The sequence below is a fragment of the Coloeus monedula genome (genome assembly GCF_965178545.1).
Source record: "Coloeus monedula genome assembly, chromosome: 17".
In the NCBI taxonomy this organism is placed as follows: domain Eukaryota; kingdom Metazoa; phylum Chordata; class Aves; order Passeriformes; family Corvidae; genus Coloeus; species Coloeus monedula.
Window position 1 is genome coordinate 12772658 of NC_138797.1, and position 21890 is coordinate 12794547.

The 21890-nt window shown below is 40.4% G+C and overlaps 1 protein-coding gene across 1 annotated transcript; it reads right to left on the reverse strand.

Annotated features, from left to right (window-relative positions):
- Positions 1–6848: 6848 nt before the first annotated feature.
- Positions 6849–20279, reverse strand: EDN3 (endothelin 3). The gene is made up of 5 exons (XM_082292637.1): positions 19978–20279; positions 19420–19606; positions 8210–8374; positions 7660–7762; positions 6849–6998 (listed from the first exon to the last, which is right to left on the reverse strand). Exons 1-4 carry the CDS (start codon positions 20027–20029, stop codon positions 7690–7692), a joined length of 477 nt encoding a protein of 158 aa, XP_082148763.1. The 5' UTR covers positions 20030–20279; the 3' UTR covers positions 6849–6998; positions 7660–7689.
- Positions 20280–21890: the final 1611 nt, after the last annotated feature.

Consider the following 21890-nt stretch of genomic DNA (forward strand, 5'->3'; position numbering starts at 1 on the left):
TAGCTGCTGCAGAGGCAACAGATGTTGGAGGCCTCTCACGTCAGACACTGTAGCTGTGCCATGTTCTTTCTTTACCAGAATTTCTTGAAAATTAGGAAAGAGGAATTTGGAACTCATGTTTCTTCCAATAGGCAGTGTTTGTTTTCAAAATGGTGTTTTTCACACAGTGAGACAGGCACAGTAGAAGGAGTTTGGCAACTGACATGGCCTTTTAAAATAAAATAACTCATAGTGCTGCATATGTGGCAATAAAGGCTTTGAGAGCTGTTATGAAGGCAGTGCATGTGACTGGTAAAACATGTGTACTCCGTTTGCTCTGTGGTATTTGGGGGAATAGATTTACAACATCAATGAACTAAATACCGCTGCAGTAAAACGCCCTTGTCAGGAATCCTTGGCTTGGGTAACACAGTTCTGGAAGTTCATGACCTGAAGACAGGGCCCGGTGCCCACACTGTCCCCTTCCCTGGTAAGCACAGGGTGGGACAGCCTGGCTGGTGTCATGTCCTGGGCTGCCTCTAAGGAGATGTGCAGGATCCTACACCAAGGGGTACCTCAGAAAATGCACACAAGCAACTGGGACATGCATTTGAATATCAGTGGTAGCAGTAGCAATATTGAGACTTCTGAGCACCTGGGCACCGTGTACATGAGTTTGGCTTTTTGGGCTCTTGCCAAGAATGTGCATTGCCAGTGAGTTTTTCATGTCCCTTGCTTAGTTTTCTTCAGGTTCTTCCCTAATGCTACAGTTCCTCAGTTTGCATTGGTAATAACGTGTCAGTGTTCTTTTCAAAATCTTGAAGGCATGCAGGGGACTGGAACCAACCAGCCAAAGCAATACTTGGTTGTTTCAGGACAACCAATGTGTACCTGAATGCACAGGCAGCCATAACCAAATCAGGCCTTTGCTCTACCTTAGTTCTGCTCTGAATCATCACCAAACAGTTTGCTGTGTGCATGCTCCTCTATGTACATTATGGTAGTATTTTATGGACTTTTTGTTTCTGGTAAGCAGTAGCTGACCAATTCTTTGAAAATAATCAGAGGTGCAGTGACAATTCCACCGAAAGACATTGATCCTTCACATGTTCTCGATGACCAGAAGCACCTATAAGTAAGAATGTTACTTAGAGAGAGGCATGGCTTAGGACTGTCTCTGTAGGGATCTTAACATGGACATTGCCTTGGGTCTTGCCCTTGTGTCAGTGTTTGCAATAAGACCCTGAGTAATTTGCCCGAGATCCCATAATGAGATAGCAGAATCAGAACTATGATTTGGGGGTTACTGAACTCTGGTGCAGGATTTCCTCTGCTCCAGTTTTCTTTTTCTCTTCTGTGCTTCTCCAAATACAGAGTATCCAATCTCTTTGGAACTTTGCTTAAAAGAAGTATGTCAATCAAAGACAACCCTTGGGACCTGGTACAGGTGTTTTGAATGTATTAATTCATTAGCAGATTTGTATAAAAAAATTTTTACATTTAAGAATTCAAATGCTTAGGTTCAGTCTGTAGTGTCTTAAAACCACTGAAAAGGTGACCTTCAGCTGACCCATGACTATCCAAATTGACCCCAGAAGGAGCTGCAAACTGGCTTCATTGTGAAATTAATGGATTCCTCTTCTGTGATCGATATGGGGAAACAAACTACAGATATAAAAAACATCTCTTTGGGAACTGCAACTTAATGATATCAGAATTGAATAAATGTATGCATAGTTCCAGGAATCTTCTAATGGAGCCTCTGGGCTTTGATTTTTACATCTGCTTTTCTGTAGTTTTGTAGCTCACCTCATGCACTAGCCATTCAGTATATATTTTCTATTGCTACAATAGTTTGCGCATTTATCTTTTAATGACAAAAGGCTTCCACCCTCTTCACATCTGCATTGGAAGTATTTGCGTAGCTGAGGGCCTGCACTGGTAAGGGAAGGCAGCTCTCCTCTAGAGTAATACAGATTGCCGGGCCTGGAACACCAAAGAGAAGCAGTGAGACACTAAAATATTTCCAAATTCAGTCAGTTCTTTGTGGTAGGGGTGAGAGGATTATTTTTAAAAACACGACAGCTAAATCAAAATGAACTATATAAAAAAAATTATGATTATTTAATTTGTTGCAGTAGAGCAAATATTTCCTGGAAAGTTGTGGCAAAAGTACCATTAATAGAACACATAAATACTCAGTAACCTAAGGGAGAGCTGGTTCACACTTTGAGAAACAGCTTTAGCAGAAATGATTAGTTAAGAAATGTGACTTGTAGTCTAATGGAATATCCATTATAAAAGGTAAAAGGGAAACTCTCACCTTCTCAAAGATTATTTCATTGTTAACATGCTGGCCCTTTAGTTTTCTACATTATCTTGTCCATATAGGATTTTTCAAAAGAATATTTATGGGAAAAATGGAGTCTGAATGTCAAAGACTTCTAATCTTTATTGTTAAAGGGCTCGAGCTTCAGTCAGTTCCATTTATGTTGCTCGAGACATTTGCAGGAAGCATGAGCCAAGGTATCCACTTACCAGTGACCGATGATAGCACATGGTAAAGATATTTAGATCCCTGAAGTAACACAGAGGTGCACAAGAAGTTTTTAGACCTACATATCTACCTAATTTCTGAAAGTGGTGCGTTCAGGAAATGACCAGCATCTGGTCTGTTATGAAATGGATAAAGATTCTACTGAAATAAAATGAGGGAACTAATCCAGAAGACTTAGATAAGGGGAGGGGTGTTTGATGTGGACACTGGTACTACTCTAGGCTAAAACCCAGTAAGAGCCCAAGGCTTCAGAGAGGCGTTTCCCATGGCAAAACAGGAGCCAAGACTTGAATCTCATCCCAAATCTCTCTTGAAGCTCAGTTGTGCTACCAACAATCTGCATGGATCCTTCATCTGCAGAGATAGCTCTGAAGTGCACATCAAAGCACATCTGTCCTCTAAAGCACTGTTGAAAACCTTGGAAGTCAACCTACTCTTTAAAATGTACTTTTAAGCAAAGTTTGGAAGATACTACTGCAAGGTAAACAGAGAGTGCAATATGCTTTGTTTAACTTGCTTAGCATTTTAAATCTCTCAATCCTGACATTTCTTTGTAGCATAAAGCTCTCCAGATCAGGTTATATATTATGCATTGTAAAACTCTAGTAGTGAAAACAAACATTGTTTCCAGAGTCATCTGTTTGCAATTTTCCTTAATTACTCTTCCAATAGATTTCAAGCTGTGGATTGAAAGATTTAATGTTCATATGGATAGATTTTGTTCCTTTTCTAATGATAACTTTAGTTACATTACTCAGCCTTAAGTCAGCCTGTATTTTACTTTTGTCAAGACAAACGATTTTGTCGACTTAAATCAAATTGTCATGATTGTCCTCGGCAATCTGTCACAGCAGAGCTATTTTTGCTTGACAGCTGGCTCCTAAAAACAGCATCTGAGTGCGTGTGAATGATGTTGGATGGTGCCAGTGGGGGATCAATGTAGGGATGACATAAAGGAGAAGGATCTACAGATGAATTTGGCTCCCAGATTTTACAAGAATTTTGGACGTAGAGAGAATCAAAATCCACAGAATGGTGTCCCCAGAAGCAGGCACAGCAACAAGGCACAGCCATTTATTGTAAAGCACGAGGAATGGGATGAGCTCTGCTCTGAGAATGGGAACAGTCACCCAGCTCTGGAGGAGGACACGGCCCCTTCCACTCCCAGCTTTGGTGCCCTCTCAGGCTCTCACTTGCAGACTCTGTGGCTTTCACAAGGCACAGCCAAGGAGGGGATGTGCAGTGGTGATGGAGACGTTGTTACATGGCACTTCCCCTCTCCTGCTGATGAGTTTACCTGAGGGGCTTTACTGTGAGCCCCAAGCTCCTTGTAATCCCTTCTGGGAACACAGGGAACAAAACTGGACTCTCCTCTCTCTCACAGCCCTTTGCATGTGACAACTGCACTCATATCTCTTCTCTTCCCTCTCTGTTGAGGCTAAAACCATAAATTCTTCCAAGGCTCCTTTCTACATTGTTTTCTTTGCTTTTGATCATTTATTGTTTTTATTGCTATTAACAATACAAAACTGAACTTTCAGTACTGGGAATTAGAATGAGTGCTATCTCAGAAATCTGGCAGAATTAGAGCAGACTTGAACATATATGGTTTTACATTGAATAGAGTAAGAACTGGAACTAATTTGTTGTTACAAAAGTAAAAGTACAAATGTCCTCAAAATAACATCCCAGAACAAGAGTGATTCTGAGGACACCTAACTACGTAATGTTACATGTTGAAAGGTGAAAGAGCATTTAATTCTAACTTTTGCAAATAATCCTTTTATGATTTATCAGATTTTAAGTGTTGTTTCTTAATTAAAAACATATATTAGTTGTATATGAAGTTAATTCTCTGTATAATTTTTAAGGAGTTGTACTTCAAATTAGCTCAACATCTTTTAGTACAAATTAAAAATTAGGTAAACAGAGTCACTGAGGAATATTACTGCTGACATTTTATATAAACATGAAATTAGGTAAAAACTGTCTCATGGTTGTTAACTGTTCCCAGATGGAATAATGATAGTTCAAAGCCAGAATCCAGCACACAGAACTTTCAGGGAAATGCTGTGGTTTATAGTTTTATTTGGAAATATCTACAGTTAACTTTTCTTTCTTCTGAGCTTGATACAACATTATTTCTCACTTTCCTTCTTTTGCTGTATTCACAATGGACTGATTTTTACATTAACTGGTATATTGGCACCAGAGTCCCAAAAGCAAACCACTTGAAAGTGGAATTCATGTAGAAAAAATCGGGATTTTTCTTTCCTAAGGAGAAAATACAGCAGTAACACCTGTAGCCCACCACTCAAGGGCTAAATCTGCCTCCACGTCAAAGAAAGAACCCAGTTTGAATTATTTTTTTTTTTTTTTTTTTGGTGAATGTTTAAAATAAAATGAAAGCGTGTGGGACTGGGGAAGGTGTGAATCCATCTTCAAATGCAACCTTTAAATCGAATTCACATGGGAGAACACAGCGGAATTCCAAACACAGACTGAGCAGTTCATGTAAAAGCCGGGTTGTACCCATTCAGGAGGCTCTGGAAGCTTGGTCAGCCCTGGGATGTGTTTGGGATTGGAGCTGAAATCAGTGGACATTGTCCACAAAAGAACTCTCAGGACAAATAACTGTTGCCTTTCTTGTCCCAGAATTAGGGGACAGATGAGGGTTACATTTATAGCAAAAGGGACACAAAACTGTAATGTCACTTTTTAGGCATAACTATTATCACTGAATTTGTTATCCTGTTTTCCTACTTAATTCCCAGACTGTCAGGAGAATTATTAAGCTCTTGAAGGCAGCGAGTTGTGTGACCTGGGTGTAGGCATTCAGGGGGGAAAACTTCCAGGTTTTGGTCATAAAGGAACATTAGGAACATTAAGCATTCTTCATAACAAAGCTTGATTCTTTTTTAAAACCCCAAAACTATACAATGTCTTTTAAGAAAGAATATGGGAATATAGTATGTAAAGTGGTTTTATACAATAAATAATCTGCTTTCTATAAATGTACAAAATCAGTTATACAGCAAGTAAGAAACGGATACAAATGCAATAACTGAAAGATATATTTAATTTTATAACTGTAATAATTTATTTATGAAATATATCCACATATATATAAAATATATCATATGTTTTGGCAAAGACCTCCCTTTCTTGTTTCAAACGAAAACTATTACCACTGGTTTAAGCCCTAACTAAACATTTTTATTGTTGATTTCTTTTCACTTTTATTTTGGTCTCCATCTTTCTTCTTATAAAATATAATTTAACAACATGGGGTTAGAGTTTAACCTATGTGCCTTGGGGAAAGTCTGCATGAAGGTCAGTCAACCCCCCCAAAAAAATCTTAACATCACAAGTAAGGGATTTCCTCTCTTTTTAAATAATATAGAAAAGGATTTGCAAAAGTTACTCTTTTTCCCTTGCTTACTCTTGCATCCTTGTAGCAAAAAAAAAAATTCCATAATTTCTGAAGAAATTGTTTACTCTGAAAAATGTCCAGGGTTGGACTTACTCCTTATTGCCAAGTTTCCGGGTTATTTGGTGATGGTGCTTCAATGGAGAGATAAAGGTGGGATTTACAGCACTGGCAAAGCCCAGGGGATGTGCTGTGGGTGTAGGGGCCTGGGACAGCAAATGGCCAGCACAGAAATTACTCTGATGGCATGAAGTTCCACTTTCCTACTCTTGCATCTGTAGGAAAATTCTTTGGGATGAATCACTGAAGTTCTGTTCACCAATACAGTGCATCCCTAAATAATCACTATAAGTGTTTCTGAATGGAACTTCCAAGTGCAGGAATAATTTGTGCCTAAATTCGGTAATTTATTGAATACTCAACGTATACTCGTAACTTGCTATAGTTTATAATAATATTTATATTAACCATTCATATTTATTCTGCATAGATACTGTCATTTAAACATCTGCCACAAAGTTACAATATGATGATTCAGGCTTGCATACATTAACAAGAGAAATAATTTGTATCTGTTTATTCTTAATGAGAACTCATGTAGAGGCAATCTCCCTCTAACTCTCCACATTCTCCACTTGCAGCTGCCTGCACAGAGCTGTGGATGGATTCTTCAGACACAGAGCAAGCAGTAAGTGGAACAGTTTCTACTGTACTTGTTTAAATCACAGAGAGAAACGTTTCCTGAAGCTTTGCATTGCTGAAGTTTGGGTCTGCCTTTGAAGTTTTCCTCAATAGTGATACATTCCCTGCCAGGTTACATGATAAAGATTATCCTTTTCTGAGGCTCTCTCGAGGGAAGAAAAGCTTCTTCATACAGGTTCCCATGCCGTCAGAGTGGCACTGCTGAAACAGAAGTGTTGCCTACTGCTGAATTCTCCACTGGCATCACACTGAAGCATCAAGTTTGTCCATCTCAGGGGAGAGTTGTAGTTTAAGTTCTTGTTTCTGAGCTCCAGCAAATAAATGTTAAAGCTTTAAAGAAAACAAACAAACAAATACAGCCAAACTGCTGAATATTCAGCGCTAAGTCCCTGGTACCTGATGGAACTGTGGCTCCCCTCCTTGTTCATGTGTATGTACACAGAGTGAACTCTACACAGTTGTCCAATTAGGTCTGCTCAAATAATCACAGCAATAAATTCAGCTTGGGGACTTCTAATCCAAGTGCCTCCCTTCATAGCAAAAAAATTGGGGTAATGGTGTGACTCTTTTAGAAGTGGCAATAATAGAAACTGGCTATTAGGTTACAGTAACCTCTTTATACCCAACATCAAAAGCACATTTACTTTTCCCTCCAGATGCTTCTTCCACAAAGGTTTTCCTGTTTCTTTACCTTAACACTTCAACTTTTACTGGAGCACTGCACTGGGACATGTAGCTTAATTTGTTGCAGTGCTAAATGAGCAAAAACATGATAGACAGGAACGCAAGGAAGGTTGTAGCAGTTCTGTGTAAAGTTTATTTTAAAAATTAAATTAGAAAAAAAAAAACCCAAACAACTCATGGGCCAAATTCTGTACTTATTTAGGAAGGAGTGATAATGTTCAGTTGACAGAATTAAGGGTTCTGCAAGTACAAAGGACATTTATGGAAAGTTATTATTTCTTGTCAACATTAAGCATCTGTAACATACCTGATTGTTCAGAATGCTCCAGACTCTGTGCTACTGAATGAAATTGTGTTCCTCTTCCCTGCATTGGTCTTTCTCCTCTGTCTTTTTCATTGATCCATGATTTCTGTAGAATAGAGATTGCCTAAGCTTGTCACTGTGCTGTCATCAATGTCCCCATTCATGAAATGATCATTTCATGCTCTTTGTTAGACTACATAAAGCATTCATTTCAAAAGCACCACATCATAAAAAAAAACAGCAAAAAGAAAATTCCAAACAGTACTGGCTGGGTCTGGCCTCTTTCCTCCACTTACTAAACTCTGATGTGACACAGGAGTTTTCTCGCTTTTTTTCTTCCTGTTCACTCCCCCATCCCACTGAAGGGGGAAGTGAACAAGCATCAGTGTGTTTGGCTGCTGGCCAGGGTTAACCCACCACAACTGCAGAGGGGAATTTTATTTAAAATCAGTATCTTTTAATCCGTTCCACTTGATAAATGCAACTTGATTAATTTATCTCCATGAATGAACTAATCATTGGCCAGATTGCAGTGTTAGGGAAAGATACTCACCTTCTTCTGTCCTGCATTCTTCTGCAAAACTGCAAACACTGCTTGTCATGAGCATCTGAACAGGAACATCGGAATGAGGACTGGGAAGTACTTTGAGTCTGGCCTATAGACCTTTTGCCTCTAAAGCTGCCTCTGTAGTTAGACAGTCCATATGGCACAGTCCTCCTGTTATGAGAATCACAAGTATTGTGTATTTTAGGAAACAATTAAAATTATGTTCTATGTCTTTTCTATTTCAGTGAAGAGATCTGTGGATGGAAAGCAATAAATTGTAGCAGAAAAATCAAACCCTATGCTCATGTAACTTCTGCTCTATCAACTCAGGCTTTCATCAAGTTACAAATTAGCAGACGGTCAGCTCTACTGGCAAGATTAATTGGCAACTACACTGTCAAAAAAAATTTGCAATACCTAAGAGGTGATGCAAATACATCCCCAGGTTATTGTTTATTTTACTCCTTATTCCTGGGTCGTGTTGGTTTCCCCGCTCAATGCACAAAATTTATTACATTCAGTGCTATGGCTGGTCTAAAGTGACAGGAGCTGTGCTGATTTCACCAGATCAGTAACATTGTGTAGTTGTCATGTAGTTCATGGTTCTGATCCTGATTTGCCATTAATTTTATCATCAAGAAATGGAGAAAACTGTCAGCATGATTCATTTACAGCATCATGTTTGGAACATGACCCCTGGAGTTACAAGTGTGAGAAACTGCTAGATAATCCTCCCTGTATAGCTCTGCCTTTCTGTGAGAGATCCTATTCTGTACTGCAGCACACCAAGAAATAGTAGGAGGTACCTCTCTTTATTTCCCTGTATGATTTGCTCTTTAATGGGTTATAGTCAATATTATTATCAGAAAAGGACATGGTTCATCACTGCCTGCTAACATCCCCAAAAAGAATTGGATAGTTTGGATTGATGTCATAAATTGCTCTCCTCCAAGTTGTTAAAGAATCTCAATCAACAGCAGCTGTACTCCCCATGAAACTTCTGGAGTCTCATAAAAGTTCCTGAGGACTTGAGGGATGGGCTAAGCAAGCCACAAATCCACAAAAACTAAAAATCTGAAGAGAATCTCACATTCAAAAATGAGAATGAGAGGAGGAGTGAAAGAAAAAAAAAAAAAAGGCAGGGAAGAGGAAATCAGAGTCAATCTAGAAAGGTTACAGAAAGGTTACAGAACAAAGCCTGAATAATGAGTCTGGAACCACTACCTTCACATAGTTCTGCTTCTTTCATTTGCTTTCATAAAAACATCATTAGGCTGCTAATGGGAAAGCTGCAAACTTTCCATTTTCCCACACACATGGTGGGCTGAAAGGTTCAGAAACATTATTTTCCTAATCTCTGCAGTATTTTTGATGCAGCATCAGTACAGTTGATGCAAATCATTTATTCAAAGCCTCTGCACTCACAGCACATTTGTAACAGTGCACCTTGTCTTTCACAGCCTGAACCTATCAGAGTTAAACTGATCATAAAATCATCCTGAGAGAAAGTCACAAGCACTATTTCTGTGTTCAGAGCCCAGGAGATGGTTTTTCTCCAGCAGATCCTGGTCTGTCTCCATGCAGAAACTGTTCCTTATTTCCACCACTTTGCTCCTACGCTGGGACACTGGGAGAGACCAAGAATACCCATATTTATCTTAAAAGACTTTGGGATTTGATTTTGGCCTCCGTTCTCAAACCATCATTTAAAAAGCTTTTTGTTGTCTTTAGGATTAGGAACAAGTCTCATTTTATAATTTAAGAGTATTAATAATTCTATACTGACATCTGCTTTAGAATAATGTGAAATGGCTAATGTAGGGAACTTCTGACATAAATAATTGCTCCATAGTCGTATATTTTACACATTCATGTTCTTTATGAAGTAAGAACTGGTATTTAGAGGCAGGAGCAAGGGAAAGTTCCTTTATTTTTAACAGTGGCAAACCCTCTATGAAAACTGTCTGGTAAAATTCTGTTATTGAACTTCCTGCTCCAACTGAGACTGAAATGGAAAGATGAATTTTGTGTGTTTTAGACAGATGTGAGAGCCCTGTTTAATGACAGTTTGTCAAGGCATAAAGAAGCTTCTTGTAGCTTTTGCAGACATCATCCTACATTATGCTAACGAGACATAAAATACTGTCATATGTTATTCTCATTATTTAAAGTGATTTCTTGTTCAAAAGTGCACTCTTTCAGAATATGATACTGGGCTTTTTTACTCTAATTCTCTAAACCAAAAGCTCTGTGGGACTGTGTTGCAGTTTGCCCTGTGTCAGAGGCTCTGCCTGGAAAGAAGGGCATGAGTTTTATTCTTAATTGCTGCAATTTGCAAATTAATGGACCAACAGAATTGTCATCAACTTTCAATTTTACCTTAATCCAGCACTATGTGAACTACAGTGATTGAGGAAGGGGCCCATTACCAATCTGCTGCCTCTCCGGAGACAGTAAATTCCAGCAAACAGGGAGGAGTGGAGAACATAATTACAATTACGAGTGATAAGAGCCATGAATCACAGCCTTAAGCAAAGGAGGAAATTGGTATTTTAGATACTCCTTCTGATCTTTCTAATGAAGTACTTTATGCTTCATAGCTTAGAAAAGTATTCAAGGCTACCTCATTGTCAGTGGACCAGAAATATGTGCCAATGCAACTACATTTTCAAGTATTTCAAGTTTCAAAGAATTTTAACCAGAATGTTGAAGTTTAGTGTAAGGTAATGTGCCGATTTTCCAATCAGATAGAAATCAATAATACTCCCAATTTGCCTGGTTTTGGTTTCTAATCCAAAAATTCAAACCCAAACCAGATACGCTTCAATAGCAATCCAAAGTCTTTCTGACAATAATCACAAAGAGCTTGATTACTTGAATATATACAGGGCACTCTATGTCCCCTCAGTGAAGATGAAAATCAGCTGGAGTAGAGCAGAGACAGAATTGTGGGGATCCTGAATTACCAGTTCCTTACACTGTGTTTCTTGTGGTTATGACCCAGTCCCCAGCCAAAGTACTGGCTAGGAGCCATTTACTAATCTTTTGGAAATTTCTCTGCAGCATCCACAGGTTTTTAATTAATTTATTTTTTTAAGGCTTACATTTCACAAGAAAATTTGAATTCCTGATCTTTAACTCAGTATGCAGCATTTCTTCCTCTAGGAGAATAAAATTCTCCTGAAGTAAACTAATATGGGTTTCAGTATATTTAAAGTTAAGGTGTGCTGTGAGTCCTTAATGCCTTTCTTCTCTAAAAAGTAGAGAATAAGCAAACCTAGACATTTCTGAATCAGGCCTTCCAAGGTACTACTTTGAACTGGTATCTGATTTACAACATCCAAATCTGTGATTTCTCAGGAATTACTCTCTTTTGGGGGGTTCACTATGATTACTCCCGCCAGACAGTGGTTGCATAAAAGTCTGCATGCTCCGTTTTTAAGCTTTTTCTAACAGAGGCAAGGTCTGAGTTCGAGGAAATAGTTTATTCTTCAGTATAAGCTATGTGTTTTTTACTCTGTATGAAAAAACAAACAGAAAAAAAACAAAAACAGAAAAACAAAAAAAACCAAACTAGCACAACTCTCCAGTACTTGCAATTATTCCATGTGTTGTAATTATGCTTAGTCAGTGCAACAGATAATTAACCAAAGATAATCCTATGTGTCACAGAGCAGCACAAAACTAATCAAAGCACAGTGTGTTCTTGTCAGATTGTATATGAGATGCTGAAATAACCGAGATTATTTCTGTACTTTGTGTCCACAAAACACAAATATAAAAGCTCTCCCCCCAAAAGCCAGCTAGCTAGCTCTTAGAGCAAGGTTTTGCCATTAAATTAAATAAATAAGCATTTGTTTGTTGAAAAAAGACAAGAAGTACCAAGTAATTGCTACCAGGTGATCGTTCCACTGAACAGCCATTTTGAACCAGTGAAAATTTTTCACAGAAGAAAACTGCCTATTGAAGGATTAATGCCTTCAGGTTGAATTGGAAAGGATGATTTGCCTGAGTCCTGCTGTCCCCCACTCACAGTTAATGCTCAGCATTCAGGCAGACAAATCCAATTAGTTTATTTTAATTTTTATAACATGTGGCTGAATTTCTCATGCTATGTTATGATGGACCTATGAGCCACTATTATTTTCTACTTTCCCAACCACTTAAACACAGTAGATACCTCCAGGGCACTGGCGAGTTTCAGCCAAAACAAAGGGATGAGGGGGTTGCAGCAATCATTTTAGATGCTGTGATTTCAGTATTCAGCAATATATTTTCTGGCACATACCCAGGCCAGCAAGGCTCCCAACAGTCTCCAGTGTTTTCAGACAATCCCAAAAATATGTGAGATCCCTGTAAGGACCACTGAGAGCAAAGAACACAGAAAGGAAGCAAAATTTACCATCCTCCAAATGAGACAAAATGTCTCCAGAACGAAGGATATTGCCTGGGGGAAATAACAGATATTTCTGTGTATATTTTTGTATAAAGGCACTGCAGTAGCACTGTGTAGCTTTATAGATGAAGAGATTATTGGCTGCTCTGGAAGTTGGTTCCAGCTCTTCCTGTAATAGGTGTGGTTTTTTAAGAGTTCACAATAGAGGTACCTCCCATATTAACCCATCCTTATCATTATTTAAGGAGTAAATGCCTGACTGGATGGTTTGGTCATCCTGACCACATTCTCAGAAGCTGCACTTTTTTCTGAGTAACATTTTTCAGTTAAAGTTATTTTCAGATGAAACAACTTTTATCCTTTATAGCCACACCTTTCTTTTCCACATCCTCAATTTAGTAGTAGTCAGTGCTCCTAGATACCTGCCCAGCTCCTATTATACAAAAAGATACACCTCCATGACCTTGCTATCTTATCCTTTAATTAGTATTTGCTAATTCATGAGGATGCCAATTAGTTTTAGTCCATTAGTTACAGCTAACTTAGGTAATAAGCCAAGGATTGCACACATCTGCTTCAGCATCCAGGTTCACTGACCACGTGAGTTCTTTGATTTTCCTCCCCCTGGGGCTTCTTGGTCCCAAGTCAGGCACTGTGAGAATCTGAGGGCTTTTTATCACTCTCCATCCTCCTCCTGTAGCTGTCTAAGGGATGTTACAGGTTTTGTTTCTCAAATATGATGAGAACAATACCTGAGTTGTTGAGTGAAAAGCTGGGGTGTATTTCTTGAGGTAAACAATATGAAGCAAGCCTGGAGGGGGTGTCCATTAACACCCCAAATCCCCAGAGAGGCTGGGTAGAGCTCACCTGACTTAATAAACTGAGCCAGTGTTTCACATAAACACCTCTCTCAAAACAACTCTCAGCATCTCCTTTAGTACCTCATATCAATCCCAATCTGCTCCCAGTCCTGTGGCAAGATATATGATCATTAGTTTAAAGAAATAAGTAAACTTTGGAGCAGCATCTTCTGTCTGCCAGGCCCAAACTCCCATTATTCCTTTTCTCCCCCTGACTGGCAGTCAATATTATTAGTTAGTGGTTCTTACCACTTACCAGTGGTATGAAACCACTGAGGTAAATCCCAAATGGGAGAACAGCTGGGAAATATGGATGAAAGGAATCAAATTAAGATTTTTTTCAAGCTAAAATTCAGAGTAAAGCAGTGCACATAAGGAACACACACTAATGCATGTTCCTACCTCTCTCTACAGAGCCTGTATAGTTCAAAATCCACCGCTGGTCTTAAAACAAATAAAACAAAAACCTGGGGGAAAATAAATGCATGGTGTTAAAATGTAAGACTGGTGAAAGTGACTGTGGTTTGACAGCCTTCAAGAGTGTTTACTCTTAGAATTAGGCCAGCAGGAGCAGCAGTAGTGAAATTTCAAAGCCCTGGCTATCAGCGTGTCTCATCCTGACCTCCTCTTCTCAGGGCCATCTCCTGCAGGGATGTGGGATTGTAACTGCAGAGCCAAATCATTTCCAGTCTTTCTGAGAGACTGCTGTAAAACATCAATCCTGGGAGTACTGTGAGTAAGCTCAGAGGAGATATTCTACTTCTAGACTGAGGAGGGCATGCAAGCTGTGCACACTTCAGACAGTGAGAGACTGAAAGTTTGAAGGCAGAACACAATTTAAATATGCAAGAATACCTCTTTGAATAGAGAAGCCTAAAATCAAATCAGTTTGTCCACAATAAAACGTAACAATTACAGCAGGAGCCTGTTATGTTCAGTAAATCGGTTTGAAATATTCTTCATTTGAAATGAAGATTTCGCAAGACAAACAGATTCCATATGAACATGTGAACAGTAAAGACTGCAAAATCAGGGCAAGCTTCATTCAGAAAAATAAATCAATTCAACAAAGATTCATCACTTCAGTTTTGGCACTTGGTTCTGATGGTTAACCATTTGCACTGTTCAGCTGACAGATCAGCTTCCTTACTTGAGCTTTCTGGCTGGCAGCCACTGTTTTATCATCAAGCCTTTGGCTAGCAGGGATTTTCAATCTGATCTAGAGTTTATAACCACCTGCTTAATTGTTTTGCTGAACAAGAGACCTTTAGCTGTGTATTTTTATTTCCAGTTAAATACAGGACACCATCTACATTTATTTATTGATGAATATAATTATCCAGAATTGGGGTAATTATAATAATTTAGAACATCACTTAATGTCCATAAGGATTAAAAGCATCTTAAATTTTGTTATGTGGGCTTCTGTTCAACAAAACTCAATCACCAAAGAGATGCAGGTAACAAAAAGATGTCATGAAGGAAAAGTTGGCCAGCAGAACACGCAGTGAGAGCAGAATAACCGTTGGGTTGTATTAAATCTTATCTTTTGTAACACCATCCCAAGACATCAGCTGTGTGTGTAAGTAAAACTGTGAGTGAAGTGATGATAGGGTACAAATTGTTTCCATTCTAAGATGACTTTCTGATGGTAACCTAAGTCAGTAATGAGCAAAGATCATTAACTTGTAACTGTTGGAGAGCTGGGTGCAGGTGGGATCTGCTCAGTCTGTTTAGCTCCTGACAAACCCATTTGTCATCACTTACAGCAATGACCACAAGAATTTAAGTGTTTGAAAAGGCTTTCCCACTCCAGCCAGTGGTCACCTGAGGTCAGGAAAACACATTTCTATTGGGAACTATCTGGAGCTAACTTGTTGCTAAGGATTATATGACTTGCATGAGCCACAAAAATAAATTTCTTTATTAAGTGACAAAACATCAGATCCTTCCAATGTCCCCATGTGCTCACCATGGAGCACTCAACAGTCCTCTGGTCCTGAGTCCTCTGTTAAGTACAGAGGACCAGAGCAGTAACAGAGTGTTAGATCAAAATCTGCCTTTCACTTTGTCCATCCAATTTTCCTGATTCAGAAATTCATGTAATTGGGAGACAGAACTCTAAGATCATCATGTAAGTGGGTCTTTACAGTGTGGTCACAGAATTTTATTCAGTTACTCCTCTTTTGAACATAATAACAAATACCAAAAGGACATGTCATTTAGGAAAAAAAAACTCCACCACTTTTGGTTTGATTTAGACCCTTCAAAAGAAATGTTCTTATTTTTGGTGCTTAGCTTGAGTGATGAATTCTCCTTTGGAAACACCTGGATTGTTGGCATAAATTCTCATTACACTTTTATTTTAGAATTGAAGACCACTTGAGTATCTGATATTTTGCCCTAATGATAGTAACACTTTCTTAGGAGTTGTCACCTTTTAATCTATCACTCATCATTCTGAGCATTGATAAAGCTTCACACCGCAACATTAGCGTTATCAATTGAACTGTTATTAATTAACTGTTATTATTGCTGTTGGATGCACAACCTCAGTTCATGTTGAAATATAGGACCCCTCTGAAGAAGTGCAGATCTAAAAGTAGTCTTGCTCATATTTTTTTGCTTGCCTGTATTTTCTTCTTTAACTTAAAAAATTAAACACCAAGCTGGGTCTGTATTACATCAGTGGGTACTGTTTAAAAGACAGTTCATTCTTTAAAATGTGTCTGTAGCTATAGATCAACATAAGCATAATTAATCACTTGACAAAAAAAAAATACATGGCAAATTAATTCCTGGCTAATCAGTCTTATCAGTGAGAAGAGTTTACCAGCTTTTAATTACCTTTGTTACACAACGTTTGTCTACACCACATAATTGCATTATTCTGTTCTGACTTACCTGCCTTTCTTTAGGTCATCTTCTTTTCCACTTTCCCACTGTTCCCAGAATGAAAGACTCACTATATCAAAACAACACTGATGCTCTTCGTGGTCTGGACTAACAGCAGTGGTTCATAGTCAAGTATAAAGCAATGCTCGAAACATGTGTGCAGAGCTAATTTCTCATCTAATTGGTAAAAGCTGCAGGGAGTCAGAGGCTCCACATTCTGCAATTTTGGGCTTTTCTACAACTGTCACCCTGCTGATCTAAGTGGTTTCTCAGCAGGGATAGAAATAGACCTCCTATTGTCACTCTGCCTCCAACAGCTTCAATAAAAACTTTAACTGCTTTTCCAGAAAAGGAGGAGAGGCCATGACCGAGATTTGTTTCAAATATATTACAACAATGCTTAACAGCTCCTGTTGGGAAAAGCAGAAGAAACCAGAGGAGGAATTAGTTTGTCTTTAAAGTGTAGAGGTATGAGTAGCCTGAAAACAGAAAGTACTGAGGAATTTTTGTGGGGGAACAAGAAATGATAAAGTGAAATAAATAAGTTAGGGGGAGATGGAAGGAAGGACAATTGTAGCATTTGATGTAAGGGGGAAAAGAAGTAAATAAGCAAGAAAAATATCAGAATCAACAGATGTCAGGAAAACTTCTCCAAACTTTAATACCAACTTTCTGGCCTCTCACTGTGTGTATGATTCTCCAAGTTGTGTTGGATCCAAATTTTTAGTAAATATAAAAACTTTCCACAGCATGTGTACAAGAGCAATGTAAAAGCCCCATTTACAAACAGCCAGCCCGTACACATCTAATGGTTACTTCCATTTCAAAGAAGTACTGTAACTTGCTCGGGATATTAAATTGCCCAAGCAGGCCTGGTTCCCCCCATTCACGTCCAGAAGAACCTTTTGACTTCCTGAGACATTATTCCAAGTCAATCATGAGAGCAGGATTAGTGCCTGTTCATGGCACATGGAATCTTAAATCCTGCTTCTCTTGCACTGAAATGGTCCAAAATGTCCAATACACTTAATTTAATGTTTACCTCTGCCCTGGGAGCATTAGTAGGAAGAATCCTGGGATTTTTGAAAATCACAGCTGTGCTGTTTCAGCGAGAGATTTGTACCTCTGCCACCTGTCCATGGAGCAGGACAGCAATGCTCAGTTCAGACAGAGTCCAGGAAATTCAGTCCCTACTGGACTAATTCCAGACTAATTTCACCATCATCCATCCACTCTTTGTCAACCCAGAGGGCTCCCAGCATCCTGATTCTCCCAGTTCCAACAGCGTTGTTACATTATACAAGTTCATGTCTTTGGAGAGCAGTAGCTAAAATGTATCATTCTTTGTGTATAGTTAATATTGAAATTGAATGTATGCATAGAAATGTCCCATCACATGGCGTAAAAATTATAAAAAGGGAATTTCCTAGTCCTCACATTAAATAATTTCAGGTTAACCTATAACCAGCGGGGGTTATATTTTATGTACAACTGACTTCAGTTAAGAAAGCAAAGACTTAGAATCCCAACTGTTTAATACTTGGATTATTATACAGACTTCGTTGCTAATTCTACAGGTATCATGAAAATGTTATATACCTCTACCTCTGTTTTCTTTTTTTTTCTTTTTTAAATAATATTTGCACAAAGCTTTCATGTAGGGAAATTCTCCACATCACTGAATTAATGCACACTAAATAATTTTGTAATTGGAATGACAATTCTAAGTCCTGTAGACTTAAAACAGGATATCCTAAAAAAAAAAAAAAAAAAAAAAAAGAGGAAAGAGGAGTGTGTGTTTAAAATTAGCAGAAGTCTATTTATTCAGTGCGTAGGGGAAAAGGAATGTCATTCCCCCATTTTCACTGGTGAGCTCTGACTTAAATTTACTGAGTCATAAATATTTGGCTAAAATAACCCTAAGTAATCCTGGGGTGGATTAGTGCAGGTATGGAACCAGAAGAATTGAATGACTTGTGTGAATACGTGATACTTACAGGTTGGTAGAAGTTCAAAAGACGTCATCAGACATGGCCTCTAGCCAGGACACACACGTGAATTTACAAATTAAGTGTCCTAACCCCCATTTGACTTAACCTATTTTACTGCTACTTTCTATTTTTCTACTCCTTTTGTTATTTTAATCTCATTAAAAGCTTTGCAATCAATTCAAACGCAGGCCTGATTCATTACAACTGTTCCCAAACTGTAGTCACTGGAGTATTTGGTGGTATGTGTAGAAGTTCACATCACAGTCTGAAGAACTTTAATTCTTGAAGTCATTTGTTTTCAGGTCCATCTGATCTCCTGATTATTTTTTTACTGAACTGATATCTGTGGTTGCTACAGGAACCTATTAGCCTGTGAGAATCTTTACAAATCTGAAGTCTGTTTTGGTTAGTCAGCAAGACAGGATACATACAGTAGTGTAGGAAAAGGAGGCCTCTAACCTTTAGGATGTAGGCAAAGTGTCACTTTTCCTGGATGCTTTCTTCCCACTAAGCACTGTCAGTACAGAGCAGAGCAGCTTTTCTGCACGTGTGCTCCACCCCCACCGCCCTGTGTGGAGCTCAGAACTTCCAATCCGGGGGAAATGGCTTCAAAATTTGTTTTTATTACGAGTTGAAACAAAAGCTTGTGTTTCCGTAGAGCACAGTTGAAAAAGACTTTCTTTTGTAACAGCTTAAAATCTGGCATATTGAATTTTTCAAACATTATCTTAACGTCTCGGTATTTTCCCATATTAATTTGTACCAAAACTAGTACAGTTGCACGCACACGCACTGTTCTTGCTTTCCCAGCGGGTGAGTTGTTAGAAACAGATTTCTCATGGGGAATCGCCGCTTTTCCCTCCTGTCCCCCATGCCCGGCACACCGCGGTCCCCGGGCCGGGCAGGTGCCGGGACAGCGGCGCTCCGGGGGCTGGGGGGGCTGCGCTGGGCTCCCCCCGTCCCGCCCTGACCCGGCGGGGGCGGCCCCGCCTCCGGCTCCCCCCGCCCGCGCTGTCCCCGCGGGGTCCCCGGGGCTCCCCCGCCCGCTGCCCGCCCGCCATTTCCCGCACTCACTCGGGGGTGTTGATCCAGATGATGTCGAGGTGGCAGTAGTACACGCACTCCTTGTCCTTGTAGGTGTAGCAAGTGCAGCGCCGGGCCCGGTGCCGCAGCGCTCCGCCGTCCCCCCTGGCCTCGTCGCGCTCGCGGTGTCCCGGGCCGGCCGCCGGCAGCGCGGAGCGGGGCCGGGGCAGCGCGGACCCTGCAACAGCCGCGCTCAGCTTCCAGCGGCTCCCAGCGCCCCAACCCCGCACAGCCCCCGCCCGCAGCCCCCCCGGGCCGGGCCCGACCCATCCCCGCTCCCTGCGGAGTCCCGGGGCGCCGCGAGCACCGTTATGTTTGTGTCCGCCCCGGCTGCAGCGCCAGCCCGGTGTGTTCCGGTTAAACCTACGGACGGCCAAAGGATGTCTTTGGCGTCTGGTTCTTTACCGCGCACCGGAGTGGGCTGTTGCTTACAGCCTTTTGGAAGGAGAGGGGAGAGGAAAAAAAAAAAAAGGCAATAAAAAAAAAAAACTACCCAGCCTTTCTTTGTGTGCATGCGTGGAAGTAGGCAAAGAAAGAAATTCACGTTACCTGCAGTTGACGTAATCGTAAGTCCAAAGAGGAACAATAAACCCAGCTCCATTAAACCCAAATTGCACGCTGGTTAACTGCAGGCAGAGGTGAACTGCAGGCGCGACTGAACCGTTCTAGGAGGAATCACTTCAGGCTGGAGGCAGGGAATATCCCTGGGCTGGCGGCACTCGCTGCTCCCGGGAGTTAGTTCCCACACGGAGGTGTGATTAGCACTTCTCCCTCGCAGTTATTTTCCTCCAGTGCAGACTTAGTCCTGAAGAGAAGAGTGTTGTCAAAAGAAGGGAAGATCCATCGCTTGGCTTTTCCCACACACACCTCCCACCCCACCCCCAAATCTGATCAGCAACCGGAGCTGCTGTTTTCCAGCTGCAGACGCCTCCCACCCGCCGACAGCTGCCGGCCTCCCCCGGGGCGAGGGCCGGGGGCGGGGGCGGGCACGGCCCCGCACCGCCCCCGCTTCCCCCCGGCAGGTAGAAGCAGGGATAGGGCAGCACATCCTCCCGGGAACGCCAGGGGAGGCACAGTCTGGTGAGCTGCTCATGCTGCCCTTAGTTCATCGCTTTTAAATGACCTGGTCTTGTGGTCTTGTTGCTCCGTGTCTGATTCCAGGAGGAGTCGCTTGCGTGGTAATAATGCAGCTTTTTGAGTCAAAGCTGGGCTACAGATTTGAGAGTCGTTCGGGCTTTTCCCCCTCCCTCCTCCCTCCCCCCCAAGACTCTGCCACTGATTTCCCTGGGTGAAATTGTCACTAATTTATTAATACTTTCTTTTCCCCATTTACTTATGAGCACCTCTTTGCAGGCAAACCCACCTAGAGTGCAACACTTAAGACAAATTTCATATTGTGTGAAATACCTGATAGCTGAGCTTAGAAGAACACTCCTGCCTGTGGCCCCATTTTTTATCATAGTATCAGCTATTAAGTGATAATAGGTAAGGGTTTCAGGCAATTGGCTATATCTTTTCCTACAGTAGTATGTGTAGTATATCCTCTTGCAGGAAACACATGCTATAGAGAGCACATGGAGAAAGGTCGCACACTTAATTGTGGATATTTTAAATAAAAATGTAATGTTTCACTTAAGAATGTTTCAGTATTAACAGAAAGAGCTGTAGCCAAAATTTCTTTTATGTATCGTACCAAATTAACATATTCACTAAAATCTGGTTTGTGAGTAGAAAACTGGTTGGAGGATCACCATTGAGTTATCCAAGTGAGGAACACTGTTCTCTACTGCCTTGCATTCTTCTCCAGCCCTGCCCCCAACTCCAGCTTCTGGTGTGGACTATCCAGTAACACTTGCAAAAAAAACTCATTAAGATGTCGTGTTTTGTCAGCTTGTCAAGCCTTGCCTTTTGTCGGTGCCTGAAGATTGAGAGTTTTGTAGTTGACCATATTCCCAGCTGGTCACAAGAGCACGATCGTCATCAGGCAGGGCAATAGCCAGAAAGTTAAATTTCTCAGGTTTTGTTGAGCCCACAGCTCTCTGTGGAAATTTAAATTGCTTTTGTTTCACACAATTTGTGCAAATGACATGATGTTCTCATAACTAATACAGGGGGCAACAGAACCCCTATAATGTACTGAATTCAGCAGTGTATTGAAGTTCATGCTTGAGCTGGGAAGGAAGTGCTTGCTTACCTTTAGGGATGAGGAACTGCAGTGACCTGAATGTTTGTACCCTTTATTTTATTGGATTAGGGGTTTGTGTGTGTTCCATCATGCTCCCGAAGTATCAGCAGAGTTACAGTGCAGCCTCACAGTTCTATGCGTCCTCTGTTTTGAAAAATATTATGACAAAACATCTCTGAAAAAAGGAATTGGTTTGAAGATATTTCTGTTTCTTATAGATCTAGAAAAAATTAATTGCTTCAGATCAGGAAGTTCTAGATATTGTACTCTTGTGGTG